This window comes from Xiphias gladius, chromosome 24, assembly GCF_016859285.1.
Source record: "Xiphias gladius isolate SHS-SW01 ecotype Sanya breed wild chromosome 24, ASM1685928v1, whole genome shotgun sequence".
Lineage (NCBI taxonomy): Eukaryota > Metazoa > Chordata > Actinopteri > Istiophoriformes > Xiphiidae > Xiphias > Xiphias gladius.
The window spans coordinates 15,027,606-15,053,231 of record NC_053423.1 but is presented as its reverse complement, the minus strand read 5'-3'; the positions used below and the strand labels follow the sequence as shown (position 1 = coordinate 15,053,231).

Here is a 25,626-nt window from a genome sequence, read left to right as displayed (position 1 = left end):
ATCAGTATCAAATTCTAACTATACTCATGTTTCAATGTCCTTCAAAATCTGTAGAATATGTATATAAATTTACAATTTAATTCAATGTAAATTAGATTTACGTACATTGTTATGAGTACAAACAAAATCAAAATGAAGTTAAACATTAAAGTCCCTTCTTGCCCTTGGAAAGAGTAGTTTGGCAAAACAATCCCAACTGTAGATCCACATACTAGCTTTTTCTGGACTATATCAACTATATCATACTGTATTGTATAGAACACACAGACAGCCTCCCTGAACCTCGAGTCATTCTCAGTGTTATTTTTTATGAGTCATTCTCATAAAAATTAACATGTCTGTCATTTTTGATCATACAGCAATTGAGGGTTACAGTCTCAAGGATGCAGGACCTATATTATCAAAACTACTTAATGATCAGAGAAGCTGAGATCAATGGTTGATGATGTCTCACTACTCATACTATTGGCTCCTTCAGTTTCAACACCACGTGGGGAAAACCCTTGACATTTATCCCTGTGGAGATTCCACACCTCCTGTTGAATGAGGACCTAGCTGAGCACACCCACTGAGGCAGCTCATTGGGAGGCATTGCAGCTCCACAGGGATCAATGCCCAGGTTTCCTCCTTCTGAGGTCAGGAGCTGAAGAAGCCTTTCAAATGAACAGTGAAACATTTTCATCATTTAATAACAAGTCCAGTGGACTAATTCAAACTTTGCTGGACATTTTACAACCTGGATGACTGATCAAGTCTACTGGTTGTATGTGACTGCAGTGCAGAGGGATTTCACTACCAATGAGCCATGTGGTTAACACAGTGTCGGTATATATCTATGATGAACTTTGTTATACTCAGTATAAGTGAAATCCACTGTGATACCTTAAGCGTGTGTAAGCTATTCCCAGTGTGTGTTAATGCTTTATGAATCTGTGTGTGATTGTTGGGGCATTTGTGGCTTCCTGCCTGACATCTTAGCTGTTCTGAAACAATTTCAGCTGCAAACTCTTCTACCTGCTCCACAATAAGTCAGTGATACAGCGAGGAATGCTGGGAACCTTAATCACTCTGCTTTCTTTAAAATCTACACACAGTGGGAGATTTGAACGGTTTCTGTTGACTGACAGAATCCTATTAGTCTTTCTCTGTTGTCACTCAACACCCTGCCACCAAAAAAAATCCTCATGTACGACCATGACAGTGCTATAAGATAAAAGTATAAAAGGTTAGATTCATCTGTCCTATAGAGCCAAACCTCTTGATGTTTTGTTTTCTTGTCAGATTGTCTGTCACACCTACAGGGACAATTCAATGCCAATTGAAAATCACTGTTCTGTTTCTGTTTTCCATTGCTTGTCATTATTTTAACATAAAATGAGGTTTTACGTGAAAGCAGACAGGGTATCTTTTGTGGATCAGAGCAATGTTTTAGCAAAATGCCGATCATGCTTTAACTCCGTGGAGAGAAACAGCCTTGTACAAAGTGACTGGGGACCTTCTTTGGGCATAATATCCTTGGCAACGTACAGACTTAATCCTTCACACCTCCACCTTTGGGGCCAAAGAGAGAGAGAGAGAGAGAGAGGGAGAGATGTAGAGGTGATAGATTGTGTGTTTGTTTGTGTGCGTGAGTGTGTGCGAGCGTGCGTGCCTGCGAGCATGTATAGTCAGCGAGAGACCTTCAATGAGGCTGAAATAAATGTAATTTATTCTAAAGGACATTTTTTTTCCATGTGCTGCAAACAAACATATTTTTTCATTTATACAGCTATACCTAGAGATTTGCATCTTAAGGCAACTGAGAAGGAGAGAATTGTGCTAGTTTGAGCAAATACGGAGCCTCGGACATCAAGGGGGCCCTCTAATGCTACTGCCACCACAGCTGCACTGTAGAATTCATGACTTAGCAGAGGAATCTCCATCTATCATATGGCAGGACAGGGTTAATGCCTGGCCACTATAGCAGTCTTTTTTTTAACCTTCCATCATACTCTAAAGCAAAGTTTAAAAAAAAAAAACTGCCCTTACAGTGTGTAATGCATGGTGTGTAATTAATTGCCCAGTGTTCAGATTTTTTTCTTGCTAATAGGCACAGGATTGATTTTAAACCCCTGTAAACCATGTAAACCATGTCCTTATGGCTGTACTCATAACCTGTCATAACCTGTCAAACCCATATGTTATATGCCTTTCTTTCACTCTTCCTGCTTGCAGTACAGTACAGATTAAAGAAAAACATCTTGCCCTACTGACACCAGTTGACAAAGTATGTCAGCTTTTGCAAACACCAGCACTTCACACTAGCCGAGAACACTGATGCGCCATAGCAAACTGACGGGGGGGGTGGGTTGGACTAGTGCACGATGAAAATAAGGGGATATTTTGAAAATTAACTGTCCTGATATGTAATTATGTGCATATAGTTGGCTTCAAATAGAAGTTGACAATGCAGCTTAATAACATTTAAATTAGGTATTACGGGTTAATTTTATCATTTGAAGGTCAGACACAGACAGCGGCATGGAATAATAATTTGCCACCATTCGAGTGTGGTTAACTCATCTCTTTATCCGTCTTTTTTCTCATTTTTATCTCCAGTCCTCTTTGGTCAGTTTGTGTTGTTCCAGACATCTCTAAATGATGTGGTAGAGATCTACGATGGACCCACACAACAAAACACACTATTGTCTTCTCTTTCTGGGTCCCACTCTGGTAAGGATGGATGGATGGATGGAAAGATTTACGGATAGAGGGATTAATCGGCAGGCAGACAACTTAAGCCCTCGCTGTATTTCTTTCCTTCTACTTTTCTGACCTTGTCTCTCTCTGACTAGGTGAGTCTCTTCCTCTGAGTACGGGAAACCAGATCACCATAAAGTTTACCACAGTCGGACTAGAAACTGCTAAGGGATTCCACTTCGTCTACCAAGGTCAGAAAATCAGTGGCCAAAGTAATTATGCAATTATCATTATTATTAGTAGAAGTGGTAGTATTAGTATGTGTTTTTTTTGCCAAGTCAGTATAGCTAGCACAATTACAACCAGCCATTTTCAGTCAAATAAAATTGGATTTTATAGGCCTTAGCGGTTGCAGAACTGGCTTGTATACTTCATGTTTAAGGTTTCTTACACATTTTCCCATAATAGCACTGAGGTTTTGTGTATGTGGAGGTAGTTCATACCCCTTAAAGTTTAAGGTGAGGAGGACGTCCAGCCTCCAGGCCTTTGTGGGCAGCGAGACAGTTGGATCCGGCCAATGAGGCAACTCATAAATACAAACAAGGTTGTTCCAAAGTATCAGAACTAGTCAGTATCACAACCATCACAGAGCGGATTACTGATATGGCACAAGATATTGAAAAAACACTGAAGGACACCTCAAGACATTTGCAGTTTTTGCAGCAATTTTTGTGCGTAGGATTACTGCTGAATTTGATATGAGGGAGGAATTGCTGTCTTTGCAAGCCACGGATGAAACAATAGAGAGGTTAGTGTGATATATGTGTTCAATAATTTAGTTTGTCCCTCGAAGGATGTTATAAAAATTGAAATGGCACTTGATAGGAAAAAGGCTCCCCACCTCTGCCATAAACCGTGGCTTTCTGGGGCTATGGGGTATAATAGGTTATCTTTTGTATTTTGTAAGTGGCCATTGTATTTATACAATATTACATTATAATTTTGATTTATGTATCTAATCAGAAAAACACACTGACAGAAAAAATGTCTTATTCAACAGTGTCCTGGCCAAGACAGGCAGCAGCAATCACAGTATATTTGGCATTCCTATTGATATGAACACTTTTTAATGGTTGAGTCATGTTCCTTTTTTCTTTAGCTGTACCGAGGACCAGCTCCACCCAGTGCAGCTCAGTCCCTGAGCCACGCTTTGGGAAACGTCTCGGTAATGACTTTGCAGTCGGCTCCTTGGTGCAGTTTGAGTGCAACCCTGGTTACATCCTGCATGGCTCTACTGCCATACGGTGTGAAAGTGTCCCAGACAACCTGGCACAATGGAATGACACCCTGCCAACATGTATAGGTAAACATGAGCCCAGAAACGAGACAGACGACATGATGTTTATTTTCCTGTTCAGAATGCAGTAACGTCATGAGATGCACTATTAGCCTGACAATTGACGTGCCACTGAAAAAAATAAAAAAAAATAAAAAAATAAATCAAATACAGACAATTCAAATGCACACCACGTTTCACTTTGGCCAGACCCTAAGCCTACTGATGCCACAGCTATCACACAGGACTTTGGCTCTTTTCAACCCCCCTTTTTTTCCCCATTACTTGCAGACAAAGTGTGATTTCAACCTCTAATTTCCCCTCCTTTTTTTTGCTCTTTTTCTGCTCTGTGTGTCAACGCTCTTCTCTCTACCAGTTCCCTGTGGGGGTGTGTTGACCTCTCGTCGCGGAACGATCCTGTCACCTGGCTATCCAGAGCCATACGACAACAACCAGAACTGTGTGTGGAAGGTCTCCGTTCCAGAAGGGGCTGGAATACAGGTAGTACCTGTCACACGCTGCTTCCTGGCTGACCCATATATCATTGGCTTAAAAGCTGAGCAAGCGGGATGTCAGGGGAGATAAGATGTTATTAGAGGGATGAATGGATGGAGGGTTTTTGAGAGAGGGACCTTCCAGAGATAACTAGAAAGGATCTAATCAGCAGAGATAATGCCTCATTGCGTGTAAGCCAAACCTCGCTCACGGACAAACACAAAGGCAAAGATACCTCTGACACAAAACGGAGTTTGTTACAAATATTTGACATCTCAGATTGTTGGATTTCCCCTTAAATTTCGCAGTACATCGCATGAAGTACAGGTTGGTTTTATATCATTTGACTTTCTATTTTTTTCATAACTGCCTTGTCTCACATCTTTTTTTTTTTTTTTTGCTTGACAGTTTCATTAAACATTTACGCCAATTAACAGACATCCTGTGTTTTACTCTCTGTCATAATTTGTTCATAGAACGATTTCTGTCTTTCTCTTTTTTTTCTTGGCTTCTCCAGATACAAGTTGTGAGTTTTGCAACCGAGCATAACTGGGACTCTTTGGATTTTTACGATGGTGCTGACAACCACGCACCAAGACTGGGCAGCTACTCTGGTAAACAGTTTTTTCAGTAATATTTAGAGTGTTACTCAAAAAGTTACACATATCACAGACATTACTGCCAAAATGTCATTTGGCAAAATACAGTGGTTAAGTGTGAGACAAACTGTAACATATTAGGAGGTAGAAAACCACAGTAAAAAGAGTTGCATTATAGCACATGGGCAGTTGGTTGCTGACTTACATTATAGTTATTTTCACCTAGAAATATGGTAGATCATACATTTAGAATTGAACTGTGACCTTTGACCATTTTGATAGCTTAAGTTAATTTTGTAGTGAGACTGAGAACACTGCTGAACAGCATACAACATTCTTTAATTACGAGGTCAGTCACAGCTGCACAGGTTAGTGGTAGTGGCGGTTAAATTTGAGTATATAGGGACGAATAAATAAATTAGGCCCCTACACAAGCATTCCTACTCTATATAACAAAGTAAAGAAAAAGAACTTTGCTGTTTCTTACCTGATCACAGTAAATGTAACTTGTGAGTTAAATGCCATAAAGTTAGAAAAAACATTGCATGTTGTCATGATGACGTGCAGGACGCTGCCCATGTTGACCCCTGCTACGAGTGTAATTAGAGCAAAACTGGTTCCATTCTGAGTCTCCCACTGAGACCTACTTGTTTTTCTGTGATTCCTTGAAAGGCAAATGAGAAATTCCTGTGGCATAAATAATCGATCCTCTTCAAATCTAATTCTCTACTAGGAATAGATATTGTCTTAGCAACCTATAGCATGATCCATTAAAAACACATTAATTCAACAGAAATTTACTGCACATTCTTTAGTTATCTTACACTGATTCATAAGCAGACGCTATGCAAATGCTGGCTCTATTTCTATTTCTGCGAAAGTTTCGCACACTTGCCCCACCTCCAACCTACTTTCATTTCACGTTTTAAATTTAAATCTGACTAGTAGCCAGGTGCTAGCTGGATTGTAAGATAGCTCCGCTATTCTGACAGTAGCCTAACTGACACCAACTGACAGTAACTGACAGATAATCAATACCTCTCTTTAGTACAGCCTATATAATCAGCCTGGATAAAATGTAACGCACACAAATCACAAAAAAAAAAAAAAATTCATCGCGCTACATCGCTTGTAGTATATCTGGAGAATTTTTCGCGCTCCATCCGCTAGCGTTCGCTCGCTCACTGTATGTTAGGAAGAGGTGGTACGTGTAAAGAGCAGGTGATTTTTTTAAACTCATGGTAAACATGGTATGTTCAATATTTACAACTGATTGCGAAAAACAAAACACTCATATAAGAGGTATAAACCCTAATTGCAAGGCTTACATTGATTTATCACTATGATAAAGCATGATAGCATTAAAAAAAACCAAATTGTACTGCTTTCTTTTTTCAGGCATGACTGGTTTACTGTTTTGGAGCCTGACCTTTATCTATAGCAGCAATACAGTGTCAGTGATATATGTCATTTGCGGCATGGAAAACCTTTCAATCGACACATCAGCAGCAGCACACATGCTCTGTTAATATGTTGTATGGTACCCACCATTTTTATTTTAATGTAGTTTTCAACGATTACTCAAATTGTTGTTCTTAAAAACGGATCGCTGATTATATATTATATCACCCTGTATATAATTTTTGAGTAACATTTTAGATTTCCCTTCTATATGACACTTCAGCTACATTTCTCCTCTCATCTAGGCCTGTAGAGAAAAAAAGTGAACTCAACAGAGTACCAAAAAGAGAGTGTTGTACATTAGTATGCCTGGTCTGGATGTCCGCACTGACTACAGTAGACATGCTTCTGCTCCAGTGCTCCCACAACTCATATTCAGCCAAAAACACTTGTTCAGTCTGGGTGAAGCGCTCCTCTGGATTCACTCGCTCAAGTAATTCAAGCAGCTGTCCAAAGTTGGAGGCAGCGTCTTCTGGGGATACTAATACGGCTTTTAGGCAGGCAGACCCACCTGGTTATCTGCTGGCTGTGTTAAATAATCTATGGAAGGGCTTGACATCTTTATGTCTTTATGGGTAAGCGATTATGTTATAGAGTAGGCAGTTAAATGACCATGACAGTGATTCTATTTCTATATAAAAAAAATCATCCATGAGTAAATACACACAGGGCGATGATAACACTTTTTTTTATAGGGTTAATTACAATTGTTAATTAATACTGTCATGCATCCAAAAATAACTGGTACGGTTAAACCCACACAGTTAATTATTCATCATCATTCATCATTTATTATTAAGAAAAAATACATATTTTTTAAATTTTCCTTCATGATAATGAATGAGCTTTTCTCTGGAATGTGAATATGACCAGCAGGGGGGCCACAGACTGTTCAAAACCCTGCTAATTTATTCCCCTCAACAGGCACCCAGTCCAATCCATCGGACTAATTGTTCATTCAGAGGAATGTCTCTGTAACTGTGATATGTTTTGCTGACACACCTGGCACTGAACAAAAAAAAATGTAAAAATGTCAATCAAAACATCCTTTGCATTAAAGCCTTTGGACTTCCTTTACACTGTTGCACTGTGCCAGCTTTGCTTCAGTAGTGCAGTACCGGTTTTTACTTTGTATCTTCCCTCATCATGCTAAGTAGGTCAAGCCAACATTTGAAAAGTGGTTTCAAATAAAACAGATGTCTCAAATAAAAGTAATTCCCTTCTCCCTCCTTTGAGAACACTTCACAAACAAAAAAATTGAAATTGTATGTTTGGGAGGCCTTTGTTGTTTCCTGTGCTGTCAGATAAAGATCATTTGCTTTCAAACCTCAGCTGAAAAATGAAAAAATGTGATCATGGTCCTCTGTTGCTCTCTTTCTTTCTCCCTGCTTTCAGGCACCACTATCCCCCCTCTGCTGAATAGTACATCTAACAACCTCTATCTCAGCTTCAGCTCTGATATTAGTGTCTCAGCTGCTGGTTTTCACCTGGAATATACAGGTAACATATTGCATTATCTTTTATTATTTGTGGCCTATGTAATATGTGTACAATAATGACTGAAACTTTTTATAACAATGTTTATTATTTCTTGTCAGCTATTGGTCTGGAGTCATGTCCAGAGCCTCAGACTCCAAACTATGGAATTAGACAAGGAGACAGATTTATGGTCGGAGATGTTGTGCAGTTTACATGTGAACAAGGATACTCTCTTCAGGTATAAATACAACCTGTATATACATACAGTTTTGTCTTTCTGTACACATTCATATGAGCTACAGAAGGACTGAGAGGAATTGGAGGACAGCAATTTCAGATACACAGAACACACATACGTGCACTACAAGTTGCCGCCGTTTTTAATGCAAACCGACCAGATATGTATGTGAAATCATTAAAGGCTGCTCAGCTTCTCTGATGTGCCATCATTCTCTGTTTTTATCCCCTGGCTGAACAAACCAAGATCTATTTAAACTGTGAATCAGAAGGAAACCCACTGTCAGGTGGTTTCCCCAGCTCTTAATAAACACACAACTCTGGTGTGGATTGCACAACTCTTGAATAATATATGTCTCTGGTGTGGTCTGCCCAATTTCTGTGCTGTATACTGTATAGCTCTAGGGGAGGTTTGCCTTTTCTCATGCTTAATACCCAGCTCCACAGCATTAATACAGATGTCTTGTTATTTCAAGGCCTGAATATTATTGTTCAACAGGTAAAACAGACTTTTAAACCAAATTATCTGCTTATCTGCGGTGATTTTCCAACTGTTGTATGATAAAATACTGTGGTTGTTTTTTCATTTGTAGGGCAATGCTCATATCACCTGCATGCCTGGACCCGTTAGAAGATGGAACTACCCTGTACCACTATGTCTCGGTAGGATTTCTCCTACAGTCCATATATGCACACACAAACACACATGCATTCATTCAGGCCTGGATGTACTGCTGCGGAAATGATGCAAGAAGTCTCCATTGCCTTCTCTGACTCTCTGGAAAATGAGCTTTTTAATCAATTTACTGCTCTGTGATGAGCTGATTATTTAGTATTCTGAGCAGAATATGATTAGGCTTTTAAACTGATGCAAAGCCAAGTCAGACTTTGCCATAGACCTGCACAGTGTGCCAAAGCATCAGCATGCACTGAGGCAAACGAGAGATAACACGCCACGGACACATTTTATTGCATCTACTACGTCAGTGCTAATTTATTCGAAAAGGGTACTTATTAAAGACTCAGAATATTTGTTTTATTCAAAATGATGCAAAATGTCAGATTGAAAACACTCAAGTGTCCAGTCAGTAGCAATGTATTTAAAAAGTAGAAGCATGTCTGCTGTGCTCAGTGAGGTCAATCTCCTGCTTTTGATGTGCTGCTTTCAACACTGAACTACCTTTTTTTCTCTTTTTGTGTTATGTGCGTGTGTGTGTGTGTGTGTGTGTGTGTGTGTGTGTGTGTGTGTGTGTGTGTGTGTGTGTGTGTGTGTGTGTGTGTGTGTGTGTGTGTGTGTGTGTGTGTGTGTGAATGTGTGCCTCCAGCCCAGTGTGGTGGGTCTATGACAGATGTAAGTGGAGTGATTCTAAGTCCTGGTTACCCCGGCAACTACCCCAGTGGATTAGACTGCACATGGACAGTCAACTTACCCGTTGGGTTTGGTAAGAAACACTGTTTTAGAATGTGTTTTCTTTGTTTGTTTCTGTCTCCCCTTTTCATCTGTCTATGTTATTTTTTGATTGTTTTATTCAGTTACTCACTCAGTTAGTGTTGGTGGTCTTTATCCACGTTGTTGAGGAGTGGACGCAGAGGAAGCACCTACAAACGCTTTTCATTTAACACACATTTAGTTTTATTCCTGGCCTCTCTGTCAGTCATGCTTTGTTGATTGCTGTAAATGTCATAATCTGTGTGTTTTTCCCAGGCATCCATCTCCAGTTCCTGAACTTCTCCACTGAAGCGATCCATGATTACTTAGAGATCCGCAGTGGAACGCTCGAAACCGGCTCGGTCATTGACCGGTTCAGCGGTCCAGTCATCCCCAAGCCTCTGTTCAGCACCACCCACCAGACCAGTTTTTTCTTCCACAGCGACTATTCACAAAACAAACCAGGCTTCCACATCACATATCAAGGTACATGATGTTTTTACAAGTTCCGCTCCAACATCTTCCTTACACTGATTTGCTTTGCAAAAAAAGAAAAGAAAAAGACAAGCAGACATCTAACAGTGGTTGTTACTTTACTGAAAACAGCAACTGATGCCAGTGTGGTTATTAGATTTATACAACCGTCTGACTGGGACTTCATTACTCAGGAATGACTAAATAAAATGATCTACTTTTTCAGACAACAATAAAATTGTTTCTTGATCTATAAATCACTTGCCAAAAAATTACAGAACGCATACAGGTCCTCATTTTTCGGCTGGGCCGCAACAGCGAGGCCAGCCCTACAAACATGAATGTCCATGACTGACTTGACTGACTAACTGATGAAGTTACACCGTTGGTAAGCTGAACGATGCGTGACTGACTGCTGGTGTTGGTCGGCCAGCCGAGTGTTGGAGTATCTCCATTGGCCACTACTTTTTCAAATTGAATTGGCGCAAACAGTTTCTATTGCGTCCGCAGGGTGCATTTACAGGCAGCGTTGCCAACTAAGACCCTTTGTAGCTAGTTTTACCGACTTTTCAGACCCCTTTAGCGACTTTTTGTCAAAAAAGAACTTAGCGACAAATCTAATGACTTTTTGGACAAATCTTAGCTACTTTCCGTAGAAGAGAGTCACCAGTATTGCACAGCTGTTGTCTTTTACTCATGTGTATGGTGATATTGGTTGTATTAAAATAGTGTATATGTGAGCACAGAGAATGGGACACAAGCAGACAGATAAAGGGCTGAAACCAGCTGACACTAGGCAGAACGTTATGATGTAATTAATATGCAAATTAGTGTATTATGTCATCCAGCAACATTTAGCAACTTTTTGAGCGGCTTTAGCTACTTTCATCGAAAGTAGTTGTTTACAGCAGTTCCACAACAGTTTTCAACTATGTCCTCAACTTCGCACATGGACCACATGCAGTCCAGCCATATACTAGCTTTTGACCCATATGTCCTGTTGGATTAATTTCAGTGACTAGATGAGTTTTATATTTATTCTATTAGGCACTAAAAAGGTTTTGAGCAATTTTATGTTTATCATGACAAATCTCATAGAGACCCTACATTTGTTACAACTAATTCCATTAATGTGGAAATTACAGTGGCTGCTGAGTATTACCTTTTATCTCATGACAGCAGCACTGCCAAAGTGTTTTAAAGCAGGAAAAATGTTAAAATACCAGCAGTTTTATTATATCCACTACTGTTATTACTACTGATGTTTGTCTTCCTCAGTCTCATGTATTTCATCAGTCATGCAAACCTTTGACTCTTGTAACTTCAGCTGTGAAAAGTCACTGTGTATCACTCAGTATTTTGGCAACATCAAAAGAAGAATTACAAGCTTCATTGGTGCATGATACCCTTGACAAAAAATTAGTAACCTTGATTTATATCTAGAACTCTGCAGCTGCTTTGTCAGTCCCTCTCCAGCATTTCATATTTCAGGGTTACTTTAGATTTTAGCTGCAGATTGCAGTATGCCTTTTTTTTTTTTTTTTTTTTTTTTTAAACGAGCCAGAGGAATTATGCGTTAGTCTTTTGAACTCTGTGTGAAAATTAGTGCTTTACAAACAACTTTTTAGTGGGAGGAGAAGTATCATTAAAGAACTCAGAGTAATTTAGGGCAGAGTGTAGTCCATTTGCATGCATAAGTTTTTTTTTTTTTACTCTTGGACTGGTGGCTACAGACGGATGTCTGGATCTTAAATTTATTTTTTTGACACAGACCAGTAACGCCCCTTGAAATTAGATAAAAATGTATTCCAATGTTAGAGTGGCTACATTCATTGTCTCTTTCTATAACTGACTTGATTTTGGGTTTTCAGAAAAGCTGCAGTGCACAATTACAGGAAAGAAGAGCATATCATCCTGCTGTTCTTTGTCATTTACAGATTAGTCCTGTATTGTTACAGTTTTCCTTGATTATTTTGGGATGGGTTATCGTTTCTCCAGCTTACCAGCTCCAGAGTTGTCCAGACCCTCAGCCATTTCGAAACGGCATTGTGATTGGCACAGATTTCAGTGTTGGGATGACAGTGTCATTTGAATGCCTGCCTGGATATTCTCTGATCGGAGAGGCTTCACTCACATGTTTACATGGAATCAGCAGGAACTGGAACCACCCGTTACCACGATGTGAAGGTAATTCAGATTGTTATCAGTGTACCTTTCACTATGTCAGTTTTGTTTGAATGTACATTCCGCAGTACTTTTCTTTAATCTGAGACATTTCAGATGTTTACAGCCAAATGTGAAATAGCCCTGTGCTGTGTTGTAAAGGGAACACAGTCACTAGTTCTGCTAATACTGAATATCTTACTTTCTCAGAGATATATAATTCACTGTACGTTTTATATGGGGTTTGCAACATGGAACCATCATGAACCCAGGTCCCAAGGAAATTAAAATATACATATATACTTGCAACAAATTTTTTCAATCCAAAAGAGGATTTTTTTTTTGAAAGGCTATGTAAGAAAAACACCATCGATTGTAAATAGTATTTCAATATTAATATAATTTCTGTCGCAAATATTGCTGATGCTGTTTCATATTATTGCTGTATCATTTCATTATGAATTTATAAGTTATCTTACTCCTAACTGTAACTATTTAATGTGCACATATTTTTATTCATACCTGCCAACATTACTTTCTGAGCACAATATAGCCCTTGATATTTCTTCTACAGTACAACCAGTTGATATTGATTGTTGCACTGAGAGCAGTATGGAAAGAACGTATTGTGCAGTTACAAGCATATTCAACTCGTAAGTCAACAGACAAAATAGAATTGTTCTGCGGTTTATGGAATCGTAATTAAAATAATTTATTTCCCGCTAAGTGTGGAGGTGAAATTATATCATGAAGTTCTAACTTTATGACCAGTAAATACACATTAATCCAATTATTATTCTTTTTTTAAGAATAGCCTTTACAGTGTTAACAGTTATTCACCAGCCCTTAATTTAGAAAACTATAAATATTCAGTTTTATAGCTCTCAGCAGTGGTAACATTACCTCACTGATGAGCAACACCTACACTCCCAAGGAATACCTGAGCTGCAGACGTGAAATAAAACTGTAATGACAATCTATTAAAGGTATTAAGGTGTTATCCAATGGGCATTACATGACTGAGAGTCATGTCCTCTCGCAGGCATCTGGACAATTACTAAAGCTTCACAATGGTAATACTAATTTCCTGGTAATTTATTAAGGGTAATTCTGTTAATATTTTATCTCACAGCTCTCTGCGGTGGTAACATCACATCATTAAATGGAACCATTTACTCTCCTGGTCACCCTGAGGAATACCCCAACTTCCAGGACTGTGTGTGGAGTGTGAGAGTTCCTCCTGGACATGGGATTTACATCAACTTTACTGTACTGAGCACTGAGCCCATATATGACTACATTACTGTCTGGTAGGTGTTATTTATTTATTTACTTTACTTTGTTTTCCCACTATGTCTTAACTGACACCATTCATCCTCATTATTTGCCACTTCTCACCAGTCCTTTTCATCTTCTTCTGCTTCATCAGGGTTTATTTCACAATTTTTTTTCTTCTTTTATTTGACTGAAATGCCATTTAATTTGTCCCACATATTCAGGGAGCATCTGCTACACAGACACACACATATGCATTTCTCTCTCTCACAGGGTGTCAGCTCTTTAACATCTTTTCAGAGCTGGCCACTAATTGGCCAAATTCCTGCAAAGGTTACTATGACTACAGACATCTCTCCTTGAATATAAAGTTAGTTTGACATAATTTCCTTCTTGTCATGTTTTTCCTGTCTGTCTCACATGATCTCCAAGTCTGAGTTAGTCTTATATGGTATATACAATATATCTTTCTCCACTTACCTGCCCAGGCTTGACTTCTTTCTTCACTATTCTTCTTCAGGAGAAAAGCCATCGGCAACAGCAGACGTTTTGTCAATACAGGTGTTTAAATGGTGCTTAGATACCATTTTACATAGTTATCTGCAGGTACAAAGTGGCAGCAGAACCATAAATAGACTGTACAGTCTATTTCTATGGTTGCCATGTTTCTGCCCCCTTCAACAGCTAAAGCCTATTTCCTATAAATAGATGGGAGGGTGCAATGTCAATAGTTACGGAAACGTCACCAGACAGACCAAATGTCTGTCTTGTGCTTCTGTCAGCTTGTCAGTATATCAACCTTCCAGACTTCCAGGTTTGACTGTTTCCACAGCCCTCAGCAAAATCTGAAATTATTATTGATAAAAACATTGTTACATTTTGAGGAGGTCTGGCAACACAATGTACCTTTTCCAGACAATCACCTGGATGACTCAAAAGTGATATATACAGACTACAGACTAAAATACAGACTATATCAAAGAATTACTTTAATATGCTCCTGCCTTCAGAGGAATACAGGTACACCAAGAAACTGAACATTGTCGGCTCATAAGAGTGCCCTTATTCTCTACCCGAATGAATGATAGTAGTAGTTTTGATTTTTTAAGGTGAAATACTGTAGTCTCACACACTACCAACTAACAGCAGAAAATTCCCTCATCTAGAGCTGCAACTAATGTTTAAGGTCTAATTTACCTGTTAACTTCACCTAACTTACTAGGTCAAAGAATAATAATGTACAACGATATAAACAAAGAAAAGCAGAAATTCCTCAATTTTAGAACCTTGATGATTGACTTAAATGATTGATCAGTCAGCAGAATTGCTGCAATTGAATTTTCAGTGAACCGAAAAATTGATTCCTCACCTTGTTGTTTCCCTCATTAAAATGCTGCTAGACAGTGTTCAACAAAATCATATCAACCAAATGTGACTAGTTTAGTATAACATATATATCTAATATAATTTAGTTGTTTACATAACAGCAATGTGGCTTGTTTAATTTAGAGATGTCTTTAGTGTGTAAATGTGGCCTAAAACTTCAATAACCAACCTGCCTTTCTTACAGCAAACACCGCAACACTGTTGAGCCGTGTGGTGTCCACCCACAGCCGATTCCGTGAATTCCATGAATTGGTCGCGCAGCACGCTCCTGACCCTGCTGTCAGTTGGAAAAAGTGGACAAACCGCTGAACTCACACAAAAGCAAAGACAGCAGCCTCACACAAACATACTACAAACTCCGAATGTCAGAGCCACAACGCTGGCTCCCTGTAGAGAGCACAGTGTCAGTGGTAAAGGTGTGATTTTCACAGCGGTCTCCTCAGTCCAGAGCCAGCTCACCTGACAGTCAGTTAGTCTGCTAATTGGTCTCATAGTGGGAAGGCTACTATAGGACTTCATCATAAGAATTATCATACATGTCACAGACGTTACCTTCTATTGTGCTTCCTCGCACAGTAAAGCCCTCTCTGTGTTGTATATGTGGCCATAATGTACTCATAATTGTTAGTGAGTGTGAGCATCAGCGGTAATCAACAGTGGGAAGCAACAAATGAAACTACTAGGATTACTCAGAACCCCCAAATGTGAATCAGAGAAGGGGATAATTCCTTACATAACCTGACAGGTATAATCGGCCTCATTCAAAAACACTTAACAGCATGAAATCATCATTTCATTTAACTTCATGATGATACTTTTTAATCACTGATAATGAGCCTGCTATTGGTTAGTTCCACTCTGACAGCTGGTGGTGCTGTCATTACAGGTGAAATATGCTCATGACATTGTACTGAGAGCCCAGCCTGCCATTTGACAGATAATTTACCGTCTGCCTTGTGTGGTAATTGTGTAACTTTTCATGAATGCCAGGCCGATATTAGCGACAAAACTAAAGCCAAAGTCTAAGTCAAAGTCTACACCAGGATTCACTTTTGTTATTCTTATGGTCTGATGACAGTCCAATCAATATTTATGAACGTGAGCATCCCAAAGCAAGAATAAGAGAGCCAGAGCTTTGAATTGTATTGTTATACAGAGAAAAAAAGGCACTGCTCTTTTGTAAGTTGACTGGAATCAGAGTTTGTTGAGGTTTCTTATCTAAGTGAGCTTTGTGACATTGTATTTTAGATATATTTGAGAAGGAAGATGGGCCCATATTCATGCACAATCACTCTGGGCTCTGGCACTTTGTCATACAATGTCCAGCTCCATTCGTAGTCAATGGAGCAGCTCAGGTTTTGTCTTAAAAATATAGTCAATTCTCTTCTATCCTTGTTTCTAGCCTTGGAGGAAACATTTTCTGATCACAAATAGCCATTTAACTGTCACAGATGACTGCAATAACTTATTCAAATTATGTTTTAGGTTGACTTTTCTCTCCCAATGTTCTATAAATACATATCAAGTCCATTCGTTTACGGGTCTTTAGTCTCTGAGTTTTAAACACAAGTTCTTGTCTTTGTCTCTCTATAGGGATGGTCCAGACCAATCTTCTCCTCAGATCGGCCAGTTTAGTGGGAACACAGCTTTGGAGTCTGTCTACTCAACCTCCAACATCATCCTCATCAAATTCCACTCTGACTTCTCTGGGGCTGGCTTCTTTGTCTTAAGCTACCATGGTAAGACCGTAACAACATTATCAAAGTTGTCAGGGAGCTAGCATTCATGTCATTGACTGTACAAGTGCAACACATCATTTGTTTGTCTACTCTGTTACAAATGCCATTCTCATTAACTGTTTTCTCTGCAGCTGGCTTTGTTCTCCTGAGGAATAGTGGTAAAAACTATAAAGGTATCATTGGTTGTTGCTGCAGTGATGGCATTGATCTCTTTACGTTAGCTTCTCTTCAACTTCATCCTTATTAAGTTCCACTCAGACCTGCTTCCTTTGACACATTCTGACTCATAAAGTTTGGTCTGACAGCATCTTTGTCACATCCTACCACAGTGATAATATATTAGTCAAAGAGGTGCAATTGATAGTTTTCATATCATGAATTAAGTTGGTATTATCAGCCATGTAGAAAGATGTAGAAAGTGAGGCTCACACAAGAATGTACAGTCTAAAGAAAAAAATGTTTTTTTAATTTTTTAACATTACCTCTAAATATTTTTGTTTTAATTGGTGCTGTAGTCATGCAATAAATTCATTTAAAAGGAAAAAGAGTAAACCTGCTGTTTTCTCAACAAAAACATTAAATTAGGCAGTTTTCATGAAACAATGGCCTCAGTCAAGGTTTGTTCATTAGTGTTTTTCATATCTGTCTTAAACACACATGCATGCACACACACGCACACACACGCACACACACACAATCTTGTACTCCTATCTTTATGAGGGGATTATTGATATGCAGTCCCTAACCCCTTACCCTAACCTTAACCATCACAACTAAATTCCAAAACCTAATCCTAACCTAAACCTAATTCTAACCTGAACCCTAAAAGCAAGTCTGAACCCTCAATGAGCTCTTTGAAGGTGTTTCTGAAATTGAGGACCCGCCAAAATGTACTAATTTTCCCAAAATGTCCTCACTCCATAAGGGATATAACTCAAACTGCTTGTCACGAAGATATAAGTAGAAGCACACACACACACACACACACACACTGTCATCTCCCCTCCACAGGGTTGTGGTGATTGTATTTTTTGCTGCTCTTTTTCCATGTCAAAACTGTCTATGCCATTCAGTTTTTCATTTCATTTCAATCTTTTGCTGTGGCCCTTCAGTGCACTTAGATTTCCCTTTGTTTTCAACCACTGTTGAGATGAAAACCTGCCCGATTGTCTTTCTTCTTGTTTCGCCTGTCTGCCTGCAAACATCAGTGTTTAGACACTTTGGCTTCTGTCTTCTATTTTGATTCCTGTCATGTAAAAACATTTAGCTCCAGTTATGATATTTTTCCTTCTATCTCGGACTTGAAGGTTTGAAGTATTACATGAGCACATAAACTCAATTATTACAAATAATGGCTAAAAAGTGAATACTGCCCAAGTGATGTTGTCCTGTCTTTTGCTGACGAAAGCTTGAAACAGTATTTACTTAAATTAAGGTTTTTTTCTTTAAAAAATCAAAAAACACTTGCATATTTGTAGTATGTGTACAAGTAACTTACATACATGTAAGAACTCCCCATAATTTTTAGCAGCAGGGTAATATTTAACAAGTAGTGCCTTTAATTTTATTTTCTATTTGTCTAACATTCAAATGTAGTGTCTCATGATTAGATTTAATATATACTTGTTCATTAGTATGTGTACAGTCAAGTGCATTTAGTATGTTTGTCTTATGTGTTGCTATTATTGCACTAAAGCTAGATTTTGTGACTCTACATTTAAATTAATTACTGTGGTCTTGTGGAAATCTAAAAGTTGGTCCCGTTTTTTTTAACTTTTTTTACTTTAACTTGAAGATAACAGGGTTGATATGACAGCCATCAAAATGTATTGTCATCAAGCTAAAAATGTCGTTTTTCTTAATGAAGCCTTGTATTTTGGGAATCCAAGGTTTTCACCAGACAATAAGGAAAATCCTTCTTTTATTCCTCATTCTTATCTGAATAGTTTAGTACCTGAGAAGTTGCCTTTTTGGATTAAGTTTTAATTTGACAGAATGGCTACTAATGAGTCCGTTCTCTACTCCTTTTACCCTTCACAGCACAGTCTGTCATTTGGTCCATTTGGTCTCTCTCTCTCTCTCTCTCACACACACACACACACACACACACACACACACACACATATATATATATACATATATATATATATATATATATATATTTATTTATATACATGTATACCCCCTTTGTTCTCCTTCATGAAGCTTATATTTGCTTCTTTTCAAAAGTTTCTGTTCACTGTTCTTTAGTGAAAGCATGACAAGTTGTTGTTTTTTTTTTAAGCAGACTTTCCCTTTTTCAGACAGATGACACACTCTTAATGAATTTCTGTTGGCAGGTTTTAACTGTCAGCTGTCACACTCACACAGGAACAGTACCATCTGATGCATTCAAGTTTATTTTCAATTTCTGTTTTATTGGACGATGTACAGCAGAGAGTGACAGGGAAGATAGATAAGAGGCAGACAGGATGACATGTATGGCAGTGGTTGTTAGCATTATTTTGTCACTTCAATTTTATTAGACAATATAACAAAAAAAACAAAACAAGAAAAGACAGGCAAGAGTGAAAGGTAGGTTACCACGATGTGAACGGGTATTACACTCTGTTAGTCTGGAGGAGCCATAAATTCTTGGTTAATAGATGCAGAAAGAATAAGCACCAATCCTACTAGATTTTCCACGGCGGGAACTTGTCACAATAAGGGACAAATGTTCTATATTTCTTCTTCTAAGTACCCTTTAGTGACTCAACTGAAATTTAGAATGTCACAGATTGCATCTGAAACAGTTGCTAAAGAGCAGTTTTGGTTTGAAATGCCAAATAAACCCCAAAGGAAGCATCAATCCACTGTTTGGGGATGTTTATCAATGTAATTGTCCTCCTCTTTATTTATCTCTGGGCCAAGGTTCTGAATGCCAGGACCATACAGTGGTGGATAATGTTGTCATGGACGGGAGACTGAGAAAGTGGATGTGACATGAATGCAGAAGTAGCTATAAAAAATGCTCTCGGAGCTTAGTGAGATCAATGACTGCTCACGGTGATCCTCTCCTCTCATGCACAGAAGCAGAGACATCGGTGTGCACGCACAAACATACACGTGCGCACACTCAAACATGCACACACGCACTGGCACGTACACACAGACCACAGGGCTTTGATATGCATGAGAGCAGCAGATACTATTGGCAGGTCTCATTTTCATAGTCAATTTCATCCTGACTTATAGCTCTCAGCCCTCCCTGCCCCTCTCCCTTAGTCCTCCCCTCTCTCTGTCTGTATTTTCTGTCTTTCTCTCTCCCTCTCTCTCTCTCTCTCTCTCTCTCTCTCTCTCTCTCTCTCTCTCTTTTAGTGAGTGATCTATGGCCATGCACTAATATTGATTGCAGCCTTCAGCTCAGTAGCTGTAAAGTCAGTTGTTTTTTTATGATTCAAGGCAGTGCTTGATCTGTTTAGCCGCTCTGTTTTTTGATCCCATGCTTTGTTGACCAGACCGTCTGAACTTACAAAGTGAAGTTAAACTGCTACAACCGAGATGAAATAAAATAAACAGAAAACAGTTTGTGTCATTATTTGAGTCGCTAAAGATTTCTCACTACAGCACTCTGGGCAGTTGTTACGGGCACAGACAACCGGAAGCGTACACAGTAGTGCAGGATGACCAGCAAGTTACAGTTTCCAAGCATTTGAAAGTTTTAAATTTTTACCTGCCTTGACAGACCAGGTTACGCTGACTTTTCACACACTCTTGTATCTTGTCCCTCTCTTTGTCCTCCCTCCCCTCCTCTCCTCCTCTGTCCTCCTGTTCTCCTAGCCTACCAATTAAGGGTTTGTCAGCCTCCTCCAGAAGTGCCCAATGCTGACATACTGATGGAGGACGGAGAGATGGAGATAGGTGAGCTGTCTGTCTGACTGTCATGCCTCTGGACATGTCAATTTGACGGAGGATGCAGACCCTTAAGTTGCCAGCGAGATAGGCAGACTCACCAAGATCACAATTGTTGGTGCTGCGTTATACGTTTGTATTGTGAACTTTTGTCTTGTCGGCACAGGTAATGACACACTGTATACAGTGGTAGAGGAAGTTTTCAGATCCTTTTAGTAGAAGTAGCAATACCACACAATAGAGTACTCCAAATACAAGCTAATGTTCTACATTTATAAAGTTATTCATGTAAAAGTACATAAATATTATTCTCCATATGTATCAGGACTAAAGTACTCCTCTGGGTGTGGTATGCAATTATATATTATATTATGAGATCATTATTACTTATGCATTAATGTGATAGTAGCATTCACTGTTATATTTGGTCAAGATGGAACAGACTTTTAACTATTTTATAAACTGTGGGGTAGTTTAATTTATAACAGTGCACCATCTTCACAAGTTCATTATATGTTTTTTTAGGTAAAGTCTTAATTTGTAAAGTAACTATTAACTAAAGCCGTCAATAAGTGTAGTGGAGTAAAAAGTATAATATTTCCCTCAGACACATAGTGAAGTAGAACTTTGAAGTGGAAAATGGAGAATACTCAAGTATAAGTAGCTCAAATTTGTAAATGCAGATGTTGCGTTTCACCACTGACTGTAGACTATAAAAGAAAATCAACAATGTTGTTCCTTGGCTCTGCCTTGATTTCGCTTTCCGAATACTTTCCTCATACAGTGATTTTGTGCCTCCAGGTGACATCATCAGGTACAGATGCCATCCTGGATTCTCACTGGTCGGCAGTGAGATTCTCACCTGTCGCCTAGGAGAGAGACTACAGATGGACGCACCACCTCCAACATGCCAAGGTGTGTGCCTGTCGATACAAAAGCAAAAAGTGTTTTCAATTGACATTTCAAATAGCTGAAAAAACTGAAAATAACAGAAATGGCATGTATTCATTTATCATAACCTCTTCCCTCCCTTAATTTTTCTATCCATAGTCCAATGCCCTGCACATGATGTGCGATATGACTCCTCAGGTATCATCCTGAGCCCTGGTTGGCCAGAAAGTTACCCTAACCTCCAAATGTGTTCATGGAGCGTTACAGTAGAGAAAGGATACAACGTCACCATTACCTTTGAAAGCTTCCACACTGAGAGAGAGTTTGACGTGTTGGAGATTTTTGATGGTAAATAAACACACTCAAACACACACACACACTGACACACATTTTAGTAAGAATTCAGCTAAGAAAGTAAAGTGTTTGTTAGAACCACTTGTGACCACACACACACACACACACACACAGACACACTCAAAGCTGTAAAGGTGTTGAGATGAAACATGATCACCTTGGGAAAACTGTACACACTTATGGCAGAAATACAAAGAACCAACGTAGAAGAACTCACAGTATATTTTAACTGTCTCATTCATTTTTTGTCTCTCTTTCTTTCTCTCTGTCCCCTCTCCCCGTCTTCCTCTCACTCTCTCAGGTCCTACAGCCAACAGTCCCACTCTGGCAACGCTGAGCGGCGATCTGCCAACACCCTTTAACCTCACCACCTCTGGCCACCAGTTCCTGGTCCGCTGGTCGTCAGACCATGGCACAAACAAGAAAGGCTTCAAAATTCGCTATGTTGGTGAGTACCAAAGTATGTATCCCAACTTTATTTTACTACTACTTTATATTATTATAATGCATGGCAATAAGGACAGAGGTAGACAGAGACAGACAGAAGGTCGGAGGGACAGTCTGACTAGAAGTGCTCATGGAGGAGTACTTCAACCTCTACGTTGTGTCAGAGTATGCCTTATAATTTGTTAAACACAATGAAAAAATTAGGAAGTTTCTCAATTTTGTGGGGAAAACAGGTAATAAACGAGAAAGTTGATGAAAAAAGTACATAAATTACTTATAGCATCATTTACCTATGCAGTTTGTTTCTATGTTTTGTTTCTTCATCTTCAGAATACCTTTATACCTCTCTTCTGTCTGTCTCTTAAAGCAGATTACTAAATTGTCTTATGGGTTAGTTCTTAGTTGTTATTCACTCAAAGAAAGCTTGATGTTGTTTTACAGCAAGCTTTGCGTTTAGACAGCCTTGCACCTGGGCCTGCTTAGTATAACTTTAGACCGCTGGGCATTCAGCACCTTCACTTGGGTACTGGGACTTAATTCAAGGGCATTTTTTGACAGTTACGGGGGAGGAGACAGTATCATCTGTATAGTTTGCTCATTAACTTCCTACCTTCTATTCGGGAGGCTGCTTCTATAACCTTTAAAAAAGACACTGTTCTGTATGATGAATATTATGCTGAATAATAACAACAGAAAAGCCTCCTAAAACCTCACACTCAGTAGCCTCCTTTGGTAGCTGTGATTAATGTGAGCATTTACAATGATTGTTAAACATATGATGTAAGCCTACTAATATCAGGGTTCATCTTCAAGAGGGTTTTTTTTTTTTTTAACTTGCACAATCAGGTAGATATATGACAATGTACTTCTACAAAAAAACAAAATGTGCTCAAATTTAAATTATAAAGAGAATTTTAACACTCGTGTTATGACATTTTCTCATCATTAAGACATACCAGCTTATGTCGGTATGTCCTCTTTTGTTTTAGGAGGAATCTTTGTCATTATAACAAGATATGTTGGTATATATTATCATTACAAGAAGCTCTTGTGTAATTGAAATCAGAGGTTTAATGCTATCAATCTCAAAAATGCCAGAGGGGAAAGAACTGTCAGAGAGCCTTTATTAGAAAATTACTGGCAAACTGTGAAAAACAGTGCTGGCATTGATTCTGTATTTTCATCGCAAGGAAAACACAGTAAATGGAACAAAACTCTCTCAGTCTTAAGTGGTGCTTGATCATTTTGGTTCAAAAACCCACCACACAGATGAAACTGGGCTAGCTGCAGATCAGAGGGACATATAAAAAAGACTTATCACTAATAAATAAGGCCAGTTAAGAACTTACTTTTGGGCTCCTGCCCAATTTGGAGTTATAGACCAGGCACATTGCCCAAACCCACATCTTAGTGGACCCAGGCCTGAGTAATCTTTATAAGCTTTAACTGAGGAACATAATGAAACTGCTACTGGCCTTTATCTACTGCCATAGATACGGAGACAGACAGAGCATGTCAATAATATATACAACACACAGACTTAGACAATGTTTAATTTGTTGGTTGTTGGCAGTTGCAGTAGGATTCCTTTTATTTTGACTACAGCTGCCAATATTGTCTGGTGTAATGTGTTAATGATTCTTGGTGTAAGAATATTTTTATGAAATTGCATAAAGCCACTGCTGACTTTGTAATAAGTTCTACTGTAACTCTACTCATTAACTATTCGATCAAAAAGCTCTGCCAAGAGAGACTTACAACTTCTATGTCTGATGACTATAATAGCACAGTTTAAAATACACAAACAAAACCAGAATTATAGTCTGTAAAAATGATATTTTACTCACAAACATGACACACATGCCATTAGTCCATTTTGGCTAGGCCTCCCGTTGTGTTATAAATACAGTAGGAACTCGTGTTAATGAAATTTTGGGGAAATTATCATCTTATCTCTGAAATATCATGACACCAAACTGTAATGTCAGCAACACTAGAACATTACAAGTAACCGACTCATGTTAATGTTATTATTTCACACGTGCATGCAGACATAACCGGAGATCTGTTATGCTATAATCTCAAAATTTGTGTGAAGGGACAAATGTCTGTCTCTCTAGTCTGATAGATGTATTCATTAGTTCTATTATAGCAGCGAGCCTTAGCAATGCTGATGTCAGACCACTGTCACTGATCCTGACTGACTCATCTGCCATGAAATTCAGTGGAAATGAGGTTTACATGCTTGGAGTCTACTTTCTTTTACTGATAGTAGTGATTCTGTTTTAGTGAAAAGAAACCTCTCGGTGTGAGGTCATTTCAAATCTTTGTTTTCCTCCACTCCAGCCCTGTACTGCTCCACCCCGGACTCTCCCCTCCACGGCTCTATCTCCTCTCAGAGTGGCGGCCATGTCAACAGCGTGGTGCGGTGGGCCTGCGACCGTGGTTACCGTCTCATTGGCAACACCACAGCGACCTGCCGCCGCACATCACTCGGCTACCACGCCTGGGATTCTCCTTTACCTGCGTGTCAAGGTGGGTTTGTTTGTCTGTGTGTGGCGTGTGTGTTCGCTGCGCTGAAGTGTGATTTTCACTGGTATATAAAACAGTAATTAGGTAGTTTTATAAACAACAGCGTGACTCATGCATATGCAGGGCGTTGGAACTTTAGTCCTGCACCAAAAAACTGATTAAAGAAGAGCTGTCCAGTTTTCTCATGGACTGTTACAGGGACTTGTGCTACTCTGTGTGCACCAGTCCTAAGATTGAGGTGCAGGGTTAAAGGCTGTAAGAGCGCCGCTCCATCATTCTGCCACACCAGCTTTTACCCAACATTTTAGTTGAATGCTAATTGATCTCGTACCCAATAAAATAATTTTAGTCACCGAAATAAATTTCAGTTAAGTTTGTTGTCAACTTGACTTGTAGCTGATGTAGCTAACACTGATAGAATTGCCAAAACAGATGAATAGCAAAAAGTATACCTAAGTTCCTCCTAGCTATAAACCTTGAAAACCCTTTTTTTCTCCTCTAAGTACAGTTTATTCTTTTTGCTTCAGAGTAGACATATTCCAAATTCAAGTTGGTAAAATGCCAGATGCATTTTTTGTAGGAAGTAGCTTTAAATATGTGAATGCCACATATAATTCATATCCTTTTGGCAAATACAATGCAACCTGAATGATAAAAAAAAAGGACTATTATGTTTGCAAAATTCTCAGTGCCTTTTCTCTTTCCACGTCTTTATATGTGTATTTCCAGAATGTATTACAGTATGTTCTACAAGGACTT

General features: G+C 38.9%; 1 protein-coding gene across 1 annotated transcript in view; it reads left to right on the top strand.

Moving 5' to 3' along the window:
• Window positions 1-25,626, top strand: part of LOC120786433 (CUB and sushi domain-containing protein 3-like) — a 252,081-nt gene that overhangs the window by 193,593 nt on the left and 32,862 nt on the right. The window contains exons 34-51 of the mRNA XM_040121879.1: window positions 2,599-2,712; window positions 2,835-2,930; window positions 3,839-4,042; window positions 4,392-4,516; window positions 5,028-5,124; window positions 7,966-8,070; window positions 8,169-8,287; window positions 8,880-8,949; window positions 9,612-9,728; window positions 9,992-10,201; window positions 12,188-12,376; window positions 13,485-13,662; window positions 16,607-16,752; window positions 20,572-20,652; window positions 21,445-21,558; window positions 21,694-21,882; window positions 22,190-22,336; window positions 24,682-24,870. Of these exons, the coding sequence (XP_039977813.1) occupies window positions 2,599-2,712; window positions 2,835-2,930; window positions 3,839-4,042; window positions 4,392-4,516; window positions 5,028-5,124; window positions 7,966-8,070; window positions 8,169-8,287; window positions 8,880-8,949; window positions 9,612-9,728; window positions 9,992-10,201; window positions 12,188-12,376; window positions 13,485-13,662; window positions 16,607-16,752; window positions 20,572-20,652; window positions 21,445-21,558; window positions 21,694-21,882; window positions 22,190-22,336; window positions 24,682-24,870 (2,490 nt within the window). The remainder of the gene's footprint in view (window positions 1-2,598; window positions 2,713-2,834; window positions 2,931-3,838; window positions 4,043-4,391; window positions 4,517-5,027; window positions 5,125-7,965; window positions 8,071-8,168; window positions 8,288-8,879; window positions 8,950-9,611; window positions 9,729-9,991; window positions 10,202-12,187; window positions 12,377-13,484; window positions 13,663-16,606; window positions 16,753-20,571; window positions 20,653-21,444; window positions 21,559-21,693; window positions 21,883-22,189; window positions 22,337-24,681; window positions 24,871-25,626) is intronic.